Raw genomic sequence first — 24,307 nt, forward strand, 5'->3', positions numbered from 1 at the left:
GGGATGCCAGGTCTCCTGGGTCTGTGGAGTCTCCTGGGGCTGGCTGGTCTCCTGGGGCAGGCTGCAGAGTCTTTACTTGGGTGTGTGAGCCAGGAGAGACACATGGAGACACAGTGTCCTTGCCCACAGAAAAGCGACCTTCTGTTTTAATGTGTCCTGTCTTCTCTACTGTCTCAGATGGTCGTTCACCTCTGGATTCTCACTGAAGCCAACTCAGTGCATGCTCAGTTTCCACATTAGCAGAACTTACTAGAGTCGTCCGGTAGCTGTGTTACAACAATACCTCCGAGCTGAAGTTTTCACTTTGATTGCTACAAATCCACGGGCCCTCGGGCCCAAGCTCCTACTGCCGTTTGCAAATAGATTTTTATAGCACGCTAGTGCTGGGGGAGATTCCAAGGAAAATAGTCCTCTTCGTATTAGAACCAGCTGTGACTTTCTCAGCCAGTGACGCACCCTGTTTTTAATTGGGTGGGAGAACCGGGAGAGACAGAGGGGCTCAGTCAGAACGCTGTTTGTTTTGCATGGGGTATCCTAGCCACAGCCTAGCCTACCCATCTGCAACTTATGTTTATTTAACTTTTTCTTTCCTCCTCACAGTTCCAATTATAAAGACAGAACCCACGGACGACTTTGAGCCAGCTCTGACCTGTGGACCAATGAGCCAGGGACTTAGTCCTCTGCCGAGGCCTTACTATAGCCAGCAGCTCACTATGCCTCCCGACCCCGGCTCCTGCCTCGTGGCTGGTTTTGCCCCCTGTTCACAAAGGAACACACTGATGCCCACGCCTCCCAACGCAAGCCCGAAGCTGCACGACCTTTCCTCTCCTGCCTACACCAAGGGGCTCACCAACCCAGGCCACAGTGGTCACCTTGGACTTCAGCCACCAGCTTCGGAGGCCCCCACCATGCAGGAAGTGCCGAGGCCCATGGCCATCCAGCCCAACTCGCCTGAGCAGCCCCCATCCGCCAGGCTACAGCCGCAGGTGAGTCCACATCTGAACAGTAGCTGTCCCCTTGGTCGCCAACAAGTGCTCTGTCCCAACAGCCCTCCTTCTCCACTTCCATCTGCTGCCCATGAGCCAACCTGCTTACAGCCCTCAGCTCTCCCTCCTGACGTGGGCCACCGGCAGCAACAACTGCAGAAGGCTCAAGGAAATGGATCTCCAGCCGTACTGCCAGAGGTGCGTGAGGACAGTGACCATAACTTGGCCCCTATTCCTGTAGTGATCAAGCAAGAGCCTGAAGAATTGGACCAGTTATACCTGGATGATGGTAAGTGCCCACAACTGAGGTGTGCGCACAGCCACTGAGTTGGGGAAGGAAGGGCGACATGGGTGGAAGACGGTCACTACGCTGTGCCATGTATAGAGCCAACCGTCTCCAGCCAGCAGGCCGCATGTCAGAGGTTTACCCTGGTAATCTTGGTAAGCCCCGCCGCCCAGGCCACATTGGCTCAAACTGAATTCTCTGACACTTGGTATCAAAAGTAAAGCAAATGACTGCCCACGTCAACCTCAGGTAGTCACGACAGAAAAGGCCTTCCCCAGAGTGTGGCCTTTGTGGTCCGAGCACCTACAAGCTTCTTAGAGAGAAGCATCTAAGTCAATGCCTGGTTCAAGGCAGTGGTACTGTATACAAATGTTCCAATGAGACTGCAGTGTCGGGAGCCGAGCAGATGGGAGTGATGCCAAGGGGCCTCTCTCCAAGATGGCTTTTGTCCTTCCAGGACAGGACAGCTCACTCTGGGCAGCAGCAGACATGAACGTAGGGTGTCTAGCTGTGCCTAGACTGCTTGTGGTAGACACAGACTCTCTGAACCCTAACATTTTCTCTGTGATGACCAAGTGTGCCTTTGTTATTCTGCCTGGGTTTGTTACTCTTCTCCTGAACACCTTGCTGTCTCTGCTGAGTAACAAGTCTTCCTGACCACATGACTGCCACAGTGACCAAGAGCACTGCCCACTGGGAGTCTGTTTGGTGGTGTTTTCCAGCTTGCTTGAGTTGGTTGGTTGTGGGAGTTGGGGCTCCCTCTGAGGCCAGCTGGTCTCCCCAGATGTGGGCTGTTTCCCAGGCCAGGTGCAGAGCAGCACACCTGGAACAGGTCCAGCTCCTTGCTGCACCTGGACTCAAGTGAGGCCCAGGATGGCGCCAGGGCTTGCTCAGCTCCCCGCCTTTGAGGCTGAGGCTTTGCCGCCTCTCAGCCACCCTTCCTGGTGATTCTGCCTGTGAGCCTGGCAACCCTTCCTTTTATTCCAAAGGAACCTTTGAGAAGAACATTTGAAAGAGGGTGGTATGTCCCGGCTTCTGTACCTTCTCCTTGATGCCCCAGGCATGTTGTAGGCTGGCTTAGGGATGAGAGACTATTCCATGCTCCCACTGGACAGGTCCAGGGTTGTCCCACTCCCACCTCAGGTACTTGGTTGACAAGGAGCTTATGTTCCAGGGCTGTAAAACTTCTGACTGAATATCCCCCTCTGTACTCATAACTTAAAGCTTTGGGGGAATGATTCATGCCAAATGTTTTTGCTCAAAAATAGGTTCAATTCTTGAACCTAGAACCAGGTACTCCTCTGTGATACACTTGCTGGCCATGTTTATCTGCCTCTGAATAAGCCCTCATAGACTTGTGGGGGGCTCCAGGCTTCCCTGAGTCTCTTCTGTTTGGATCCATGTTGGAGGACTGTCACTGCTCTTAATAACCCTGACAAGCTTCCCTTGTCTTTGACCTACTTATACCTAAGTGCAGGGCTGGGATCCCAGGGAAGGTTCCCAGTGTCTCTTCCTTAGCATGAAGAGTCTGTCTGTGTTCCTGGTACCTGCTCAAGTAGACACTGTAGCCAGGATGGACACTAGAGTCTGTGTCTAGAGTCCTGCCTTCTACTTTGCCTCAGGGAGTGCTGGTCTGGGCCTGTGGGAGCATTGTCATGTGGTCAGAGGCCATGTGACAAGCCAGCCCAGAACTCCCACATCTGGGCAGTGCCCTCTGGCCCAGAGACAGGAAGCCGGCCTTAGCCAGGTTTCCCACTGACCCAGAGGCCACTGTGGCCGACGTCAGACCGGCTTTGTAGTGGGCATTGAATGTGAGCAGGTGAGCCTTCAGGGAGGAGGGGACACTGTGTCCAGGAAGCAACACAGCAGAACTCGGCACTAGGGCTGCCCACACGTGGCACGAGATGTACTTTGTTGAATTTTTCTGTGTGCCCTGAGAGAACAATTCAGAGTCTCCCCTGTTGGGGCACAAGGGAAGGATGCTGACCTAGAAAACAGGAAATAAAGGTTAAGAAGAAGAGCCACGTGTTAGGCATGGGGACCTGTCCTGGATGCTGTGTCTTTCCCAGTAGGTCTTAGTTATAATTCCCTAGGGAAGGAGCAGGCATGGGAGTGGGGGAGACAGAAACCACCTCAAAACCTAATTCATAAAGTCAGACTCTGCTTTCCCCAAATTCTTGCTTTAAAGGCAGTCAGTCTTCTTCAATTTACCCAATAGGGAGACGTACACTGAGGAAGGTACACTTTATTTGAACACAGGAAGTTTGGGGTGATCCTCTCCCAGTCATTAGGTTGGAGGCAAGGTAGAATAGGCCTCAGGCTTGGCTTTCTTCTGGAATCTCCCTTGTCAGATAGGAGGGGTACTCACAGCCCTCTCCACAGTGCTGTGTATCTCCCAGTACAGAGTCTCTGTTGGGAGGAACACAGGGGCGAACTGGTGACCTGAAGGTTCCTGAGCTGTAAGGCACAGAGTAAACAATCTAGGAGGCCGATCCCCAACCAGCCCTTCAGCATCCAGGGGTCTCCTCTAATTAGTTTGTCTGCTGGCTTCAGGGGTTCACACGATGCCTTGTCATGGCTGCCTTGCCTGAGAGGCGGGAGGAGGAGTGAGTTTTAACAGAGACTAGTTTTCACGTGGTTTTTGTTTGGTTGTTGGTTGGTTTGGTTCTAGGCATTTTGATTTTGTTTTCTGGGAACACGGAGAGAAAGGCAGTTCTAAAGGCACCCAGGCTTTGAGAGCCTGTAGCCCCCCATACACATCAATTCTCAATATTGGCATTGGGGGACATCAGGAAGTCAGTTTCTGTGTGTACAGTGCATTGTATGGCCCACACTGGGTTTGCAGAGCCACACATTAGAACTTGAGGGTGGCACTTTCCAAGTGAGCAATTTAATTTATTGATACAAAACAAACCCTTTTCCTGGCGTCTTTTCTGTTTCTACTCTTAAGTCTTGCTGAAAATGTATCTGACCCGCTCACAAACCTCAGTAATAACTTCTTTGTTCCAACAGCCTGCATAAGACTGAAGATTTTGATTTAAACTTTTCATGGTTAGATTTTGAAGGTGTCGGTGCTGTAGCTCATGCATCATTTTAAATGCAGTCTTTTTTTCTTTTTTTCTTTTTTTTTTTTAAGTTCCCACCAAAGCTGAACATCAACTGTTTCTGTAATGTTTGCTTAAATTGCCTGTCACGGGACTGAACTTTGTCCCATGTTCTTCTGGGTCACACACATGAACGTGAGCATCTCCCTTAGACACACACACACACATACACACACACACACATACATACATACATACACACACACACACACACAAAAGCTTCCACTTCAAGCAAGCACATCTGGAAACTCCTAGAATACCACGAGGCATCTGTGCAGATGGGACCCTGCCACAGAACTGCTTTGCTGCCACGCAGCCAGCCTGCTGCCAGCTTTGTGGCTGGAGCAGCCTAGAGGCAGTACCATCTTGGTCTGTTACTGTGCCCCCTCCCCCACATACACACACAAACACACACGTATGGTGACCGCCCTGCGGCCCTTGCCACAATCAAGCCTTTCAGCTCCATCAGTGGCTGCTGGGTGGCTAGAAGTCTAGATGTCATTAAAACAACAAGCAGGTAGACAAGGCCTCCCAGCCGTGTCTGCTGGCTGCCTGGGTTTCTTTCACTCTCCCTCCCCTTCTTTCCTGAGCTTAAGCTGCTCTGGAAGAGAACAAAAAGCTTTCCTCATGGAAAGTTTGACTAAAACTGGCAGGGTGCCCAGGCCCAAGCCCTCCCCGTCGCTAGCAATGATGGCAAGAGCCTGTGTACAGTGATCAAACACACCGAGCCACGAATACTGCGGACACAGGCCACCTCATGACAGAGAGGAGAAAGAATTCAGCCATGCATGTATCTCATAGGGTCAATCCCTCATGCCCTGGGGTGCCTGCCTGTGAGTCGGGAGGCACGCAGATTATACTACACACCACCAGAGTCTGAGACTGCTGTAGGCAATACAGACCAGGAGGCTGCACAAGTAGCTCTTTGGAGTCCCCAAGGGAGGGTTCTCCTAACATTCATGAATTCACCAGGCCCAGGCCTGTAGCTGCCACCGAGTGGGGCTTCCAACTGTTCAGTGCAGGGTAAGCAAGCTACAGAAGGCTGAGTCTAAGCGCTTATGCATAGTACGGGGCACCAGGCAAGCAGATGTTGGCTTAAATATTCCAGTTTAATATCTAGATACACTCCTGTAGAGAGAGCTGCACTCAATGTCAGGCAGACTCTCCCAGGACACTTGCTGGAAAGTTCCAGAAGGGTTAGTGTGTGCTCCAAGATGGAATAAAGCAGGGCTTAAGCACAGGACTTCCGCCATCTGGAGGCTCTCTGTCCCTTCCATGCGGGCAACCGAGGCAGGTGGTGAGGGCTCTAAGCTGTCTGCTGAGTCAGACCTTCTAAATAGGGTACGTTTGGCCACCATGGACCTGTACTGGTACTACTGCAGCCTGTAACCTGCTGGGTCATGATATGATTTTCTGTGCTTTCTACACAGCAGGAAGGCAGGAGGAGGGCTGTTCCACTGGACAGCTGCGTCCTGAGGGATTAGGCTGGATGGTCTTCTGGACTCTGTGCACTCCTGCTAGTTACATAGCCTGGACAGTATATGTTATATATAGGGTACTTGTGTTACCTCACCATCCACGTATTCTACTCCCTGGGAGAGGGGCTTCGAATGCATCACTTTCAGCCATGACTAACTATCTGCCAAGCTTGTTTTCTTCCTTAAATGAATAATTTGTGACATTGTTCATTTGAAGGAAGCCAGTAGAAAAAGCCAAAGGCGAGAGCTAGAAAGATTCTGTGAGCCTAAAGATTATGCTGGTCAATGCCAAAGACCTTGCAGGAGTCCAAGGCCAGGAGGATGCTCAGACACATCTGTGAGGTGGCCGTGCAGGCATACTCGTGCCACTTCTATTTCTCATGGCAAACTCTGAACGGCAGCCACGTGTTCATGTGTGGCTGTTTTTCTTGTATGGAAACACCACTGTCTTCCTCTAGACAGGTTAAAACCCCTTCCAGAAGACTCCTAGGGGTGTTTCTCCACATCTGCCGGTTTATAGAGCAAAGCTCTGAGATCCTCTCGGCGTCTTTCCCACACGTTCTGATGAGTCTGCAGATCTGGGAGCCAGTGAACAATGTGACCCTGTGTTGGCTCCAGAGCACAAAACCATCAAGCATGGGTGGCATTTAGAAGTATGTTCATCACATTCCAGGAGGTCAACGGCTGGTAGCCATCAAGTGTGTGGCTGACGCCCTCTGCGATCTCTGTCGAAATTGTTCCTGGAGACTGACAGGGCCCCTTACCCACCAGGCATTTCTGTTTCTGAAGCAACAGCACTTGTCTGAGGAACCTTCTCGATGCAACAGTGTGTTCTTGTTTCCGGGATCCAGAGCATCCAGAGGAGATGAACATTTACCCAGGTGGAGAACTCTGGTGTCTGGACTCATAGTGAGGGCCCTCCCATCAATGCTGAAAACATCCTCAGTCCTGCTTGACACATGATGCTGACACACAAGAAACCCAGTGTCAGCAATGGGTGAACTCTTCACACCTGCCCCTTCCTGCGAGCAGGAGAAGATGCCTTTTTTTTTTTTTTTTTTTTTTTTTTTTTCACCTCCCTGGGCACAAGAGGCAACTGAGGCTTCAGGAGATGTCATTTGACAGTGAGTGGCAGATGCAACCTACTGTCTCTCTGAGGCTCAGCTCCACCGTGGAATATCCCCCTCCCCTGAGACATGCAAGCCGACACTTAGACCTCTGCCATGAGCTGGCCTGGGGAGCTATGGAGGAGCCTGCTATGTATTGTTTTCTTAACCAGAGAATTCCTTCTGGTTCTCTGAGGTACTCTGGTAGGCAATGGCCGAATGCAAGTGGAAGTTCTGAAACAAAGGGAGGGGATCTCGGTATGTCAATTGTCCCCAAAGCATCAACAGTGCTGGTAAATCTATCACATCAGCACTTTTAGAATCTAGACGTTAAAGGGGGAACGTGGCAAGTGGAAAAGCATATGCTCAAGAAACCTGTTTTAGCTCCAGGTCACCTCCCCTCATCCTTGTCCATGGAGAGCAGCACCAGGAGGAACTGGCATCTTACCACGGTGAGAGAGGCTGGACTTCCCCGAGACCCACTGTGCAGTCTGAACTCAGGTTGCTCCCTAAGCTCACTGGACAAGTTATAGTCTCAGGTGTGTTGGAAAACAGCTGCCACTGGCTACGCTCACGGTGATGCTGGTGCTGAAGCTGATCAAGACTGTGATGTCAGTGAGCAAACAAGAGACCAGCCAAAGGAGCCAGACAAACCCCTACCATCCTCGGTTGCCTGGATAACTGCACATGTGCAAATGCGAGCGTATGCTCAGGAAAAGAGGTCAGGTACTCACTTCTGCTGCCTCAAGACCACACAAGCAGAAGAGAAGTCATGCTGGCCTGCATCCCGCGGTTCAGGGTGTGGCTGAGCATGCAGCATTTCCTGATAAAAGCTGGAAGATGTCATGGCTCAGCACCTAGAAAAATGTCACGAGTGACTGACCCTCCACACAGCAGCAGCTTGTCAGACCTATGTCTGAGCCCCAGGAAAGAGGCCTGCCAAGCAAATAATTTCTAGGCAGGGAGCAGAAAACTTAGCATCACCACACTGCAAGGAATACAGACTCAGAAGAATTAGTCTAGGAAAGTCAGCAATCAAATAAACAAAAGGGAAATATCTTCACAGCAACAATTCTTGAAAAACGAAAGCTTTAGTCTAGAATTGCTGTTATTTGTTACCTATGGTGCCTAATTTTTAAAAGAAAAAAGTTAAAGTTGAAAAAGAAGCTACGCAAACTAACAGAAAAATATGTCTCATATATAGGAGAAAAACACACCAATAGACACTATCCCTGTGAGGTCTCAAGTCCTCAACTAAGTAGCAGAGGCTTTAAGTTGGCTATTTAAATGTGTTCAAAGAACTAAAGGAGACAATATTTAAATAATTACATTGAAGTATGACAACCATGTGTCACCAAATTGAGAATATCAATAGTAACAGAGGCTAAACTTTAAAAAGACCCAAGTGGAGAATCTTGGATTCTTAGATTTTCAGAGGTCAGCATTCAAACATTTCCTCAAATGGCTGAACAAAAAGATTTCAGGTAGAAAAGAAGAGTCTACAAAGTTGAGGAAAGATCAAACTGTTATGAACTCCGAAAGAGTGACTAAGACTGAGCAGCCCCTTGGCTCAGCTAGTGAGGTACGTGTGCCGCCAAGCCTGACGACCCAGGTTCCAACCCTGGTACCCACAAGGTGGAAGGAGAGAACCCACTCTTGCAAGTTCTCCTCTGACCCCCACACATACATGCTGAGGCACATGCACACTCCACAACCTCTGCATACACAAAGTAAAGTCATAAATGTGAAAGCTATTGTTTTAAATGGAGACTTGGGGATAGCCCAGGCAACACAGACAAAAATGCACATGGAGAGGGACTGGGTCCGACTTACGATACTGTTAAGAGGAATAAGGTGCTTAAGAATAAACTGACTAAAGTAGTGAGGGCCACATAGTCACCAGCACTGCTGAGGGGAACTTCAGTTCTGCAAATGCAGATGGACTACGTGCCCATCAGATAGTGACAACATGGTAGCCTTCTTGAAGCCGGTCTTAGAATCAACACAGCCTCTACCAGACCACAGAAGGATTGCCACTAGAAACTGACTAAGTCTGAAAGTTAGAATTTCTGAGAGTCAGAATAGCCCAAAGAATTTTGAAACTGGAAAACAAAGTTAGAGACCTCACACTTGTAGACTTCAAAACTTGCTGCAAGCTATAGAGGTTGGGAAAGCAGCTCAGTGAGTAACACTTGTTATGCAAGCATGAGAACCTGAGTTCAAATCCTCCCAACTCCAGACAAGGTCACACACATGTCTGTAAACCTAGAACTAGGAGTAAAGGGTGAAAAGAAAATCTGAAGGGGTTGTTGACCAGCAGCCGAGCTCCAAGTTCAGTGGGTGACTCTTTCTCAAGGGAGTAAGGCACAGAGTGACAAAGTAGGCCACCTCCCATGGTCTCCATACATATGCACAGACACAATCACACATACACTCTCATACAAACATAAACCCTATTCACAAAAAAAAAAAGACTGTAAAACTATAATCCTTAATACAGTGTGCCCTGGGCATAAGATTTATACACCGGTGGAATGGGATCCAAAAGTCTATCCTTAGGTCGATGGTAAAGTGGTTTTTGACAAGGATAGCAAACCATTTGATGAGAATAAAGACTAACCTTTTAAACAAAAGTTACTAGGTCAGTTGCATATTCATATACAAAAAAAAAAAGCAAACAAAACCAAACACATCAGTGCATGGGCATACAAGCACACAAACTCAGGGTTGATTGTATACTCAAAACTTTTTTAGAAATCTTTTAAAAATCTTAAGACTTACATTGGATTAGTCTTAACTATGACATCAAAAAAAAAAAAAAAAAAACCCACACAGACCATAAAATAAAAACCTGACGAATCGAGCTTCATCCAAATTCAACACTGTTGTGGTTCAAGGCACCACTGAAGGAGAAAAAACAAAGATGGACAATGGCTGTCCAGGATCACACAGCTAGCTGGTCAAACTGTCCACAAAATCTATAAAGAATGCTTACAGTTCACCCCAAACTTCCAGAGATCTGAAAGCCATTCCCATATGCAGCCATGGGCCATGAGATGATATTGGGCCACATATGAGACAGTGGTCCACAAGGTTATGTCACTTGGGGATATGACACTGTGGCTCCTACATAGGTGCATTCTATATTGTCCTCACCATGGTGAAACTACCCAAGGACACATTTTTCAAAATACCTCCTCATGCCATTGAATAACACATGATTACATATCATTAGTCATTAGGAGATACAAGTTATACAAGTTAAACATCACAGCAAGAAGATTTCATTAGTGTGGTTGTTAATAGCAAATTTTGTAGAAGACATTGGGAAAACAGACTCCTGACATATTAGTGATAAGAGTTGGGTAGAACAGAGACTGACCGTTTCTTAAAAGCTAAAGTAAGTTTGCCATATAACCCAACTGTTTACTCCTAAATGGTACAAGAGTTCCTTGGAGATCTTTAGAACAACTACGACATCCAGCAATTGGTGAATAGTCAAAACTGCGGTCCTCCCACAGATTCAGGAAGTGGGCACTGGGTCATGTTGGGCTCAGATGGATGTGAAAGCCTGGGGCTGGCTGAAGGATGATAGTCAAATGGGTCAGTGCTCCATGGTCTGTTTGTATCGACTGTCTTTGAAAGGGCGGTGAACAGGGATCCACCTCGGTGAGAATGAGGGAGCCTCTTTCAGGGATCTTCAGAATCACTTATCAGGATCACAGCTTTAAGCTGGCTGAGGCGGCTCATGCCGGTGATCTAGGATTACTGTGAGTTCAAGGCCAGCCTTGCCTACACAGGAAGACCCTGTCTCAAACAAGAAAAAAAGCAAACAAGAACAAACTTGTCAATTTACTAAAATATTATTGAATGGTGCTGTTCTGAAGCAAGAGAATTACACTATATGTAAAATATGCTTTCGAGAGTCTAATGGGACCAGGGTTGCAGATCAGATGTGTAGAGAGGTTCACTTTGGCCTTGTGTGTGTGCCACGGAACGCCTGCCTGTGATCCTGCTTGAAGTTTGACAGATGTGCCTCATCATCTGGGTCTTTCCCCACACTGTTCTCTGTGGGGTCTCACGCAAACAGGTGGGAACCGGTGGGAACAGGTGGGAACTGGTGGGTGGAGAGGAGTGATGGACAGCCTCTGAGTGCCTCTCTCTCTTCCTGGATGAGCTTACACCCGAGTAGTGTTGTGAGCTCTGTCAGCCTTTGCAAATGCTCAAGGCCAGAAGAACATGGCAAGTAGACGGTTTCCATGCAGTCTCCATGCACCATACTTCAAAGAGAAATATCCTCATAGGGTGTGAGCCAGCTTTGATGGCAGACATTCTCATAGGGAATGAGTTTGGGGCTTGTCATCACAGAGTGTTGGGCTGACTTAAGGATCGCTTTGGGGAGCTAGACAGAGGCCTGGGCTCCTCAGCCTAGGTCCCACGGTATGGGCTGATGGTGAGCGTTCTGACTCCAGTCCTGGCGCCTCTGTAATGTCACTTTGATGGGCTGCATGGTATTTTGAAAAACCCCTTTACTGTGTTCGGCCGTAGTCTTGAAACAGGGCTCTTCCTTCCTTCCAGATTATGGAGTGACCACTGACACTCAAGGGTGTCTGCTCCAGCAGCCCCCAGGTCCAGCAAGCCTGATACACAGGACAATAGGCCCGGCATCCAGAACCCCTAGGGTTATCTATCACCAAAGGCTTTGTTCCCAAGCCACAGGCAGCACAGCCCCTGGGAGGGGGAGTCTTATCAGCCCGGTTCCCACACTGTGAAGTCTTCTCAGATGTAGCCTGTTCCTATCAGGTCTTCCAGCTGTTGATTCAGATACGGTAGGAGGTCAGGATCTGGAAAACACAGGAGGCCAGGCTCAGGCTCCTCCCAGAGCAGGATGGGGGTAAGGAGGGAAAACTCACAGCTGTGCCCGATTCAGGGAACTGGGAGTGGTCCCAACCTGTGGGTGTTGGGTCCTTTGATGGTAGCGCAGGTCATCATGGGGCTGTGCTCCAAAGAGCCAAGGCTACGTTCACACTCAAAGACAGAGCTGCTCTGCCCCTCTCCCCAGCCCAGGGCTCGTGCTTTTAAAGCCACTGGTTTGTTAATACCCTTTCTCTTGTTTCTGTCGTAAAGTGGATGGGTCTACGATTCAGTCTCAGTTGTCTCCACAAATGACTTTACCAGGCTGTAAGTTCACCCGGCAAGGACTGGAAAATCCATGGCAGAGGCTCAGGAGCAGAGTCCCTGCAGCAGATCATGGCAAGAGTGTTTGAGCTGGGAGGAGCCCTTCACCCAGAGACAGAGGGGGTGATTTGCCAAATGACAGGCTGACTCGGTGATGCATTCAACTGTGCTTTCAGCAGAATAGAGGTTGAGGAAAGAGGTGTGGTGTGTGTGTGTGTGTGTGTGTGTATGTGTGTGTGTGTGTGTGTGTGTGTGTGTGTGTGTGTGTGTGTTCTGCATGCTGTTTGCTACCTTTGGCTAGGCTCCCTGCTTTCACCGCATCAAACTTAGACTCTCCTGCATGCTTCCTTTCCTTTTTTTTTCCACAGTAGCTGTTGCCAGCAAGCTGCAAACTACTGTATATCACTCCAGTTTAAGAACCTAAACTTTAAAACAAATTAAACTCTTGTTGACATTGTAATAAAACTCAGAATGAAGCTGAATGGCTCAGTAAAAGTGAACTTCAATTATTTTTGTGGATTTCGGACTGTTTCCTGGGTTTCCTAGACTCCAGCATAGAGAAGTTATTTCCTCTTGGCAGATGGCTGGAGAGAGAGAGAGAGAGAGAAATTTAAAAAAAGGTGAAGGAATGGCTGGGGTGAGGTGGCAGGCGCTGGCGAGGGCTGGGGAGGAAGCCAGTCTCAGTCACCTGGATATTTGCTCTGGCCCAATCCATATTGTCTAGAGTTAGGGGGGATGGGTGGGGTAAGGAGCAATGGAGCGTGAGCCTTTGGTGAGTTTTAGCTGAAGAAAGGGGATGGGAGTGTTTTTCAAGTCCTGTGTGTTTACTAAGTGGTCATGAGGAATTCAAAGTTAAAGGCAGTCTGCCTGCCCTTCTTGCCCAAACCTCAGTGAATGGATGCGATGGCTTCCAGACTCTCCCTACTCTGCCTCTCTCTGCATCTCTGTCTCCTTCTCTGTGTGTGTCTCTATTTCTGTCTCTTTCTGTATCTCTGTCTCTGTGTCTCAGTCCCTCTGTGTCTCTGTCTCTCTCTCTTTCTGTATCTCTGTCTCTGTGTCTCAGTCCCTCTGAGTCTCTGTCTCTCTCTGACTCTGTCTCTCTCTGTGTCTCTCTCCCCCCCTTTGCTTCTTTCCCCTATATCTTGTCTCTGACTCTATCCCCCTTTCTCTCCTTGTATCTCTTACTGTCTCTTCATTGCTGTCTCTCTTTTGTCTCTCTGTTCCTATCTCTCTGACTTTTGCCCTTCCTTCTCTTTTCTCTGTTTTTTCCTATTTTTCCCTCCCTCTCACTTTGCCTCCCTTCCTCCCTCTCTCTCCGTCCCCTACATCATTTCTTTCATCATCATATTAACTGTAAGTTTTATTTATTTATTTATTTATTTATATTTATGGAAAAGTATTTTTCTCTTGCTGAATGGAAACAGTGCTTTTTTGCCCAGGACTGAGGCTCAGCTTTGCATCCTTCATGCTGTGTCCTATTGTGGGCATGCAGAACTAAAGAACTGCACAGCGCATGTGGATGGAGGGCGGGAGATGCATTCATTTAAAGAATATCTTTTGGGAGGTGTGGCGGGAAGGTGATTCTTACCTGAGTTCTAAGCCAGAGGTGCTGGCCTCCATATGAGGCCCTTGTGGTCCATTCCCCAGCAAGCTACTTCCTGTCCCCTCCTTCTGCTTCCTGTTTCTCTGCTTTCAAGGCCAAGCTGGAAATGGGGTTCATGACCTTCAGTTCATAATGTGCTAATGTTCCTGAGGCACCAGCCATGGACTCAGCTCCACCCACAGCTGGTTCTGGGTCCAGGTTGCCAGCTCTCCCAAATCTAGGAGCTGGGCAAGCCAAGAGCTGACCAGTCAGACAGGGAGCTGGCCATGGGTCAAAGGTGGGCTTGCAGCTCAGCAAATGCCGGGTGTACCCATCTGGAAGCTAGGCGAGGGCTCTGGGACTTCCCCACACTTTGTTCCCCACATGGTCTGTGCAGACATAGATTTCTCTTTATGCAGCCTGATGACCAGGCCTTGATCCATTCAGAGATCTCTGACAGGTCATCTAATCGTGCTTCTGTATGTGAACAAACCTTGACTTGGTGTCTCCTGTTTGTGAAGAAGGGGAAATGGAGACTGAGCCCCCACAGGCTCTGACTCCTCTCCTGGAGTCTGTCTCCTCACATGGAAGGTGGGATTGCATCCTTGTCTTCCATGCCTTCTTACCCAGAAGTCCCTGTATCTACATTCAAAGTTTGTTGCCTCACTTGGGGGCTCCTATCTCCCCAGTCTCCTCAGAGATCCCTTTCTTCACACTGAATCTCAATCAGGGCAGCTAGCCACTCACTGTGTGTGACCCGTAGAAGCTCCTATGCTACCTAAGCCATGGTAACGTACTCACAAAGGCTCTCAGAATACCTCTGGACCTCAGACCAAGTCCAGGTAGCCTGTGAACTTATCATTTGCTGTCTGCATGCCGATCTTTATTCTGAAGATGTGTTTAAGGTTCCTCAGATACCAAACTTAAGGGAGCAGGGAATGCTAAAATCACAGAACACCGCCAGTAGGCCTTCAGGAGAAATTCCACAAATGGAAGCAACACATAGATGATGGGGTGGCGATTGCACTGCTTAAGGAGATAGATGGATTGTGAAGCCTTACTCCTCTCTGATCCCAAGCCTCACGGAAGAAAGCAAGTGAGATGATCTGCTGCAGCCCTGCCTTCACCCCTGCACGATCGCCCACACTTCACCTCTGCACTGTTGCCTGTATTGCACCCACAGAGTGGCCCACAAACAGGTGCAGTTATTACATATCAGTTACAGAACCAAAATCCAGTCCTGAGAGCTAGCTCAGTCAGTTAAGCACTTGTGGAGAGGATCCAAGTTCAATCCCCAGTGCTCGAGGAACAAGGAGGCTCACAGAGGTCCCTGTAATTCCAGCACCTGGGATGCAGACAGACAGAGGGATGCCTGGACCTCACTAGCCAGCCAGCCTAGATCGCTTGGCAAGTTTCCAGCCAATAAGGAACCCTGTCTCAAAATAAGTTGATGGCATTTGGGAATGATAGCTGAGACTGTCCTCTGGCCTCTGCATGTTGCACACACATATGCACGCTTCTCAAAACTATTGTAGGTCTACGAAGCTGTCGGATCTCTAGCCCCTCTGGAAGCCGAGTGGAAGTACTGAGACTAGTTTAGAAGTTCCACACCCAAAATCGAACAATGGGTGACAGGGAGGGCCATACCCACTGTCCCTGTGAGTCAGGATTAGGGCCAAGCTCCAGCTTTTGGACACGAAGGATCTGAGATCACAACAAAACAGGCATGCTAGATGAGTGGGTGGGCTTCCCAGAAGACGGTCTCCGGCTAGCCCCAGATCCCTGGGGACTGGTTCTCTCCAGGGAGGCTGATAAATCTAGGAACAATGGATGAGGTGTGTCCTCAGAGGAGGTATGGAAACTTTCAGGGCAAGTATGTCCCAGCCTAGGGCCCCTCCATATGATTTCTCACTGGTCCCTGAGAATGGTGCTCAGACAAGGCTTGCCCTATAAGTAGGGCTGGAGGTAGTCCTTAAGACCCGTGGTCTTTGAGAGCCAGGATCCTGCAGTGAGGCCTGGTGTTGGGCAGTTGCTAGTGGCATGCATTAGCACACAGAGTCAATTAGAGCAGGTGCACACCAGTCCTGTTGATTTGATTTAGGTCTGAGGAAGGCTCCAGTAATGTGCAATTACAAAGAACTTAATGGCCCTTTATACTGAATGCAACTTCCATGGCACCTAATATACTTTGATGAATTGCTCATTATGTGCTGTGTTGGAATAACCTCTGCAAAGATTAATAATTGGATAATCAATACAAAAAATTCAATCTTGGGATTTTTTTTTCACCACTCCAGGGTCAATATGTGCTCAGGATCACAGGGTCTCTTTTGCCTGCTTGTTTCTGACTCTTTCTTCCCTCTCCTTGATTTCCAAGTTAGGGATCTCTGCTTTCTGTACAGGTCTCAGAATAATGAAGTAGGGACTGTGACAGAGCAGGCTTGTCAGCAGTTGGTGGCTGGGCAGATTTGCCTTCCAAGTGGCTTCAGTAGGGCATGGAGGGGCACACAGGATCTCTGAGGATAAAATCCTCACTGCTCACACAATATGGGACCAGGGAGCGAGATCTGCATGAATTCATTTGAATTCCCATTCCAGTGTCTGAGGATGGCCCAGGCAAGCTATATCAACCCCCACAGACTCAGAGCATCCAGGCCCAGCTGCTACCCTGAGGTGACCCATGTTCAGTAGATGAGCTCAACTGGCAGCCTCAGGTGGTCCCAGGGCTTGGGATCTCTGCATTCAGTGTGAGCGCTAGGCTCTAAAGCTGAGGGCTGGAGGGTAGCAATGTCCTGGTCAGCTTAGCCTCTGTACAGGGATTGAGCCCCCCTGGGGAAGCCAGCCGTCTCTTCAGCCTTCGCAGTCACCCTTCCTCCATCTCTAATACCATCTGCTGCTATCATCACCAAAACCTCAGCCAGAACATTACCTTCAGCATTGTGATTTCAGTTGGTTGGTTTGTTTGTTTGTTTGTTTGTTTGTTTTGCCTTTAAACTAGAATACAAAATCAGTTCCAAAGATAAAGTGGCACATCTTTGCGGCTTCTATTGCACCAAGTGTTGAGGATTAAAAACACAAAAACACTTGGTTCTTAAAACAGTGCAGATAGCCAGGTACAGTACTTCAGTAAACAAAAAGGAAATGATTGAGATGAGCACATGCTGTGGAGAGACACAGCCCGAGGGAGATGGGCTCAAGACACCAGGAAATGGTGAGTTCTCATCAATGCACTCTAGAGCTAAGGCAGACTTGCTGAGCCTAAGGGTCATAATCCCATGGAGACCTCAGACACCTCTAGACTGAAGCCAGAACAAGAACAGTGCAATTAGAAAAAGGGAGAAGGCAGACACACTGGCCCTCTTCCTAGGGGGATGGACATACTGTCACTGTGACCAGGAAGGGGAGCGGGGTGCTGGGTGCTGAGCCTGACTCAAGGCCTGTCTCCCCTTCCCTGATCTTAGTGCTAGTAAGGGAGGCTGGGAGGGTAGCCACCATGGAAAATTCGCCCCAAGAATAGGAAGACAAGAAGAGCCCCACACCAGCGGGGCTCAGGTTTCAACAGAGGGCTCTGTCGGGGATCAGAGCACAAGCTGACCAACTTCAATGACTGCCATGATGCTGTAACAGGGGCCTGCAGGATGCTCATATGCAAGGATCAGAGCCAGACCCCAAAGGTTTCCTCTTGTGCTCAGGACAGAGTAAAAGGAGCCCTGGCCCACAGGTATGCCCTGCTTACTGTAAACTCACTGTACAAGTGTGCAACTGTATTTCAGTTTTGAAGAAACAAATTCATGGGGCCAGAGATATGGCTCCGTGGTTACGAGCACTGGCTGCTCTTCCAGGCTCCCAACACCTACCTGGCTGCTTACAACTATGCCCAACACCAGTGCCAGGGGACCTGATACCTTCTTCTGGCTTCCGTAGGTACTGCATACACGTGGTGCAGAGACACATGCAGGCAAAACACTCATACACGTAAAATATAAAGGGAAATGGAACAAATCCATAATCGCTCCCCGGGATTTGGAATATTTTCAAAGTGGGGAAATGGAAAATGTGTTTTCCTAGAGGGCGTACGCTTGGTCTCCCAGGGAGCAGCAGAGGAGAAATGTGGTTAGGACATCTTGCTGAGACGTAAGAACAGACACAGCTTCAGGCTCTCCCGGTCTCCTCTGTGGACAGTGCTATGATTAGGGGTCAGCCAGAACCTGATTGCTCTGACCCCCTCATGCTCGAGAAGATGTGGATCAAACAGAGTCCCCCACCCCAGGCTACGGTCACTGTGACCAACTGGGCGGCATGAGGAGTAGGGGACCTGTGGCTCAGAAAGGCTGAGGATGTCAGGCCATAGGGGGGTGCCAGGTCCTAGAAGTTGCAGGCACGGTGCCCACATTTACCTCATATGGGAAATGGGTCAGTTACATCAAGAGGCAGATCGAGAGGTAGGTGTGTGTTGCCAATCTGTGTGTGTGTGTGTGTGTGTGTGTGTGTGTGTGTGTGTGTGTGTATGCACGTGCCAGAAGTCAACCTTAGGTGTCATTTCTCAAGAGCTACCAACCTTATTGTTTGAGAGAGTCTCTCACTGGCCTAGGACTTTCTGGCTGGCCAGTGGACTCCAGGAATCCTCCTGTCTCTGGCTCTTCACCTCTTCATCTGCTGCACACCCTAGCACATGGCTATTTATGGGGTTCTGGGGTTTGAACTCAAATCCTCATGCTTGCATGACAAGCACTTTACTGACATCTCCCTAGCACACCGGTGCCTTCTTGGAGAGGTGCTAATCTTCAAATGGGAGTGGTCCCAACAGACATATGAGAAGTAAGGTAGATTCCCCCTCACCCCCACCCCACCCTCACCCCCACCTCCGCACTCCATGTCAAGGACAGATACATGCCTACTTCATCTGCCTGGCCAAAGGCCAAGGCTGCTGGGTTGTCAACATCAAATCCCAGTGTCTTTCTCTGTACCTTTTTGTAAGTGACTGTTTGCTTACACAAAAGAAAGTAATCACACCTGACAGAATTACTGATAATTCTTTAGTAATCTGAGGCTCTAGTTCAAGGTCAAATGAAGCAGGCCCTCCCTCCCCCATAACCATAGGAAAAAGGCAGCCTAGAACTCTCTGCTCTGCTGAACGAGCAGACCTTCTAAAATCCAGCACCTGACACCTCACACTTAACGCTGCTGGGGACACTCAGCTGGGGTCTGCCCAAACTCCAGGTGTGATCCAGGCTACTGGAGTGCGGCTTCTGCATCTTGATGCAGCTACCTTGACTTTTTCTCACTCCGTATTTCAAAATAGCACCATGTGAATCCCACTGCTTCTTCCAATGTGCCGAGAAGGAAGGAGAGCCTGCCATTGTCTTTGCGCCAAGCCCCTGGCCCCTGCTGGAAGCCAGAGCAATTTGGAGAAGCCAAAGTGGAAATTCATACTGGTCACTCTTCAGGGTCACAGGCTTTGGTTTCACTTAAACTTTTTTGTTTTCTTCTTCAATTCCATTAATTCTGTTGAATGGTAATTTCATAATTTGGGGAGACATGTTTTGTGTTTTCTAACAACACAAGGAAAGCCCTGGAAAAAAAAAAAGTACTTGCTGGTGGTTTAATGATGCTGTTGAGTAATTGCTGAATGGAGTTTGGCACAGATAAAATAGCAGCACAGATGATATGGAAACATTCTCCAGCCTGCATCAGCTGGATGGCCAGGCCTGTGGAATCTCCCGCCACGTGGCCAGCCCCGCTGGAGTTTCCACACGGCTGTCTGCGTGCTCGGGAGTTTTCAGGCTAAATAGGGAAACAGGCTACCTACGGTAGGAAAATCATTCCGTCTTAACGGCTGACAGTCCCGTGTAGCAGCAGCGCCCGTCAGCGCGAGTCCGGCTCCAGGTGGAGGGTCATGTTTTATTAAAACCGTGACTTGTTGTCACTTGTCCTTCCGATGTCCCTCTCTCCCCTTCCAAAAATAGCAAGCCCCGTGGCGGTGGCTTATTATGATTAAAAGATAAAAATAAGTGGAGGCTGAGATGGGCCGAGGAAAGACGAGCGTTTGCTCTTTCAGGAAAGTTGAGAAGCTGTGCTACTTCTACAGCTTTCCGAGAGCAAGTTTGAGAAAAACAGAAGCGAGGACCACATGGGAACATGCTGAAAGTGTGCATTTTCCATGCTGAGGTGGTCATGACACACATTGATAACACGTGTCCCCTCCTGGGTCACAGACATGGCACAGACCCGGCCACTGGGCAGTTGTGGGCATGCAGACTGCTGGACACGGGATGATGGCCGATCCAAGTGTGTACTCGTGAAGGAGTCTCCACCATAGACTCTCAAGAGGAGAGGTGTTCAACTTTGCCAATGCTGTGACCCTTTAATACAGTTCTTCACATTGTGGTAACCCCAAACCATACATTTATTTTGTCACTACTTCATAACTGCAATTTTGCTACTGTTAATAACTCATCATGTAGAGATCTGATATGCAGGAGAGCTGACATACAATCCCCAAAGGGGTCTTGACTCGCAGGTTGAGAACCACTGTTCTAGGAGGTTGTGCCTTCTTGAGAACTCTAAAAATTCTAGGAGCATGGACCCGAGCCACCCCTGGATGGCACCAGCATGCCAACAGTGGGATAAACACGTCTCCTCTTCCCGCTAGCCCCTATGTAATGCAGTTCTCCATGTAAGACCAAACTGTATACACACAGTATCCAGAAACAGCAAGAAGTCTTCACCCAGCAGCTCACTGAGAATACAGAGAGGCAAATACATGCATCATGCCCCCTGGAAATGAAAGTTAATGCAACGGAAATGCGTGTTCACTAAGAGTTTCAACCACCATAGTTACAGGCCTCTCTCATTCCAAGAACTGTTACATTGTAAACGTTCAAGGCGGCCAATACAAGGCGTTTCTTAGAGGTTAGGCTCAAACTCAGTTATTTCTGGTTCTGCTCACCTAAATCGCTCTCCTCTTAGGCTTCAGGTCTAAGTTTAGCTACAGGTTTTAGCTAAAGGTGCATTTTCTGGGAAGGTTAACGAATACTTTTTGTAATTATCTTTTAGTCATAGGAATGGGGGAGAATGCCCTTCCTGTTTGCTTTTACTCTTTACAGAGTTATTTTGGCTTCTCTTAAAAATAAAAATATTCTCAATGGCTTGAAGTCTGGGGAAAACATGCATTTTTCTATCCCTCAGAGGAAAATGGAGTCAGCAAGTGGCCATTGCTTTTGTGGTGTTTGTTCATTTATGCAGTGTGTCAACCCATGTGGGAAGGTCCGTGGGAACCCCACATGGTCTAATGTGGGGTTCTGTAGAAAGGATGAAGACAGAGCTCAGAGGAAAGCCCTCTATTCAGAAAAGGTGTCTTCGTGCCTGCAGGCGACCCTTGGGTTTGTGCCCTGGGTTCCTGAGACTAGAGGGACAGCTCCTTGTTGGAGCCAACTTCACTGCTGAGGGGGCAGACTTTGTGTCACTAAGTGAGCAGTATCTGTGTTAGCAAAGAAGAGTGTTTAGATACCGCAGCCATGACGTTTTGTTTTGTTTTTTTTAAAGCATGCTCATTATCTGTGTTTACTAAACATTTTAAACGTGAAAGTAACGCCATCACATGGGCTGAAGTTGATGAACCAGAATTCTAATTCTTGAAGTTTGAATCTAGTGTCTAAGAATAAGAATCAGGCATCTGAATATCACCAAAAATATTTTTACCTGTCTCTCCCGGTTCCTCATTCCCCAGGCTGAGGGCGGCCCCCTCCCCAGCGCGGTGGTATACAACTGGCCTCTTAACCTGTTTGGGTCACTGCTCAGCCCCAGATAGTCCCACCAAGAAAGAGAGACAAATGGAACATGTGGGCATGTGGGAGACCAGGTGGAGGTGTCTCAGCTCTGCCAAACCACTGTTTTCCCAGTTTGCCCAGATCTCATGGCTGCATCTGACAAAAAAGAGGCTTACAAAGCTAACCTTTGCACTGACCTGAAAAACCAAGCATGGATGTGTGCTCTGATAACCAAGACACATGTGTACACGGCTAGGAATGTGGAGGATAACATACCCAAGCCCAGGGGGAGAATGCACGACCTTTGGGTGGCCATTTTGAGCCCTGTGCACAGGTTTGGCTGTGGAGTGCGGTTCTCTTCTGCTTTGCATTCAATTCAGACCTCATGACTTCCAATCCACTGCCGGGGCTTTTCCGCCTCCCCCCACCCCCCCTCCCCGACAGTCAGCGACTAGAAAATTCACCAGAGAACACTAGCACCCTTGTGACTGTCACAGCCAAGGACTTGGATGAGCACGGTGGGCATGCACCACCATTTTGTCCTGGAAAACAGTTCTATTCCCTAAGGGAGTCACAACCGTTCATCCCGTGACAGACTGGGAGCTCACACACCCTTGGGCTGCTTCCCACCTGTCCTGCCTTCCCTCTCCACTTGAGGACCAGTCATCCTGACCACTAGGGTTTGTCTTCGGAGTAAGATTCATAGTGACATAGGACTCCTGCGAGCCACATAAGATGAGCCTCGTAAGTCATTCGTCCCATACATGGTGGGCACTCGGGGACATTAGATAAGTTAGTAAGGAGTCTAGGCTAGGTACTCTTAGTGGAAGCAGGCAGCCACAACTCCTGATTGGAGAGGCTCACTCAGAGGCCATTTCTTTCTCCATTTGATGATGGATGGACATTAAAAATAAAAAGGAGAGCCTGGAGCCAGCTGCCACCTTCACTGCCTCACTTCCCAACGCCATTTTCCCAGGCCCAGGATGGGTTTTCTGAAGAAAGGTCTTCCCACAGGCTATTCACGTTCGAGTGGTGCCCCACCTAGTCTGTAGTTGCTCCCAGGAAATGCGTAGTAGGACTGTGCCTGCTTCAAACAGTGCCAGGCATTTTCTCACAGGCGTATGGTGGGTTTAAGCTCTCACCTTCTTCCTGGGGTTTTTTCGTACCCCTGTTCTGGTTGCAGGACATCTGCATCTCGGTGATAAGCTGGACTTCAGATCTCAGGCCTTACTCTGGGACAGTTACTTTCTGCTGCAGCACACAGTGGCCTCCTTGCTATTCTCTGCGGTGAGACTCCACCATGGTCAGTTTGCAGGGCTGTCAATTAGGTGTGAGAGGAGGGGTAGGTTGAGCCCTCAAAGGGCAGGACTGGAAGATGTCAAATTTTACAGGGAGACAGGAAGCAGAGGTGTTCCCACTGAGAGATGGTGGGATCCTGTGCAGTGGGAGCCTCCTTTGAAAGCTTCCCTCATCATCACTTCCTGACTGTTCACACCAAGGAGTTACCCTCCAGATTGACCCCTCCACACTGCAGCAATGAAAGTGAAGTTTATCAGAGAGGATGCCAGCAACATCTTCTCCCCAGCAGCAATTTAACTACCTGCATCTCTGGGGTGTATTTGTTCGTTGGCTGTCTGCCCAATAGAATCAAGATACCGACTCTAGGACTGGGTGACAGCTCAGGCTTCATGTGGTCCTTTGATTGTTTACCTCAGTCTGCCCACCTTTGACTTACGTATGGGACAGCTGACTGAAACAAACCAACGACCCAGCTCTTTAGCCCATCAGAGGCCGGTGCTCGTTGTGAGCCGGCAATGGGGGTACAGAGGACGCTCGGCGCTTTGTTCCAGTTTAAGAGATGCAGTTGGCAGGGAACAAAGGTAAATATAAACCTTGCCTTGGAGACCAGAACTCTGTACCCTGGGGAGCTCTGCAAGTTAAAACCTTGAAGATTGGGGGCAGGGGTGAGAGAGGGTCGGAGGGTGGAACTGGCACAGGATCTCAGAAACCTGTACCCCCTTTGCTCTTTATCTCTTTCTCGGAGGCCCTGAGCAACCAATCTAGGCTTTTCCCGAGTTTCCTGGTGCACTGTATTTTTAAAATTCTCACTTAACCCTGTAGATTCTGCAGTGGGGACACAGGCATCAGGAGAAGGAAGAGCTGGTGGGACTTCGTGGGGTGTGGGAGGCACAGACCCAGACCCGGCTCCAGAGGCCATAGCATCCTCACTGGCAGTGGGAGGGCAAAGGCAACAATTACCAGTTGACTTTCTTTGGAGTCTCTCTGTAACAGAACTGGTGGCTTCAGTATCTGCCTTTTCCCCTCCTATGGCTGCTGCAAGGACCCCCCCTCCCCAGTACAGATTAAAACCTGGATCTCACAAAAGGTGAATAAATCGTGGCCAAAAGTCATCGCTCATTCCTTCAATCTAGCCCCTCTGTCAATTCTAGAAACCAAGAGTTCATAAAACGTCAAGCGACTTTAGCTAAAAGCTTTCTCCTTCAGAGGCCAAGCTAGAGGCAACAATGTGTCTGCTCTTGTGAACACTGGTTGGCTTACAGTCTTCTCTGCAATTACACAAAACCCCACAGATAACCACAGATCTGGCTCTCTTGGACACTTGAGATTGCTCTATAATAAAAAAGAAGATAGTATCTGTGCCCGAGGGCAGTAGTCTCACCTGGGGAGGACTCTGCCTCACTTGGGGAGGACTTTCTGCCTTGTGGGTGATTTGCACAGCTTGTGAGTGACTAGCCAAAGATGCCTCTGTGCAAGGCATAGAACTTCATGAAGATTTACAGGTGCTACTAGCACAGGC

The 24,307-nt window shown here is 48.9% G+C and overlaps 1 protein-coding gene across 4 annotated transcripts in view; it reads left to right on the forward strand.

Moving 5' to 3' along the window:
* The window catches only part of Nfatc1 (nuclear factor of activated T cells 1), a 109,224-nt gene that overhangs the window by 78,495 nt on the left and 6,422 nt on the right, over positions 1-24,307 (forward strand). For 2 of the 4 annotated variants that reach the window (XM_076912373.1, XM_034518233.2), the window contains exon 9: positions 601-1,275. In XM_076912373.1, the coding sequence (XP_076768488.1) occupies positions 601-1,275 (675 nt within the window). The remainder of the gene's footprint in view (positions 1-600; positions 1,276-24,307) is intronic. The other 2 variants (XM_076912374.1, XM_076912375.1) reach the window with 2 other exon arrangements.

The sequence above is a fragment of the Arvicanthis niloticus genome, chromosome 14 (assembly GCF_011762505.2).
Source record: "Arvicanthis niloticus isolate mArvNil1 chromosome 14, mArvNil1.pat.X, whole genome shotgun sequence".
Classification (NCBI taxonomy): Eukaryota; Metazoa; Chordata; class Mammalia; order Rodentia; family Muridae; genus Arvicanthis; species Arvicanthis niloticus.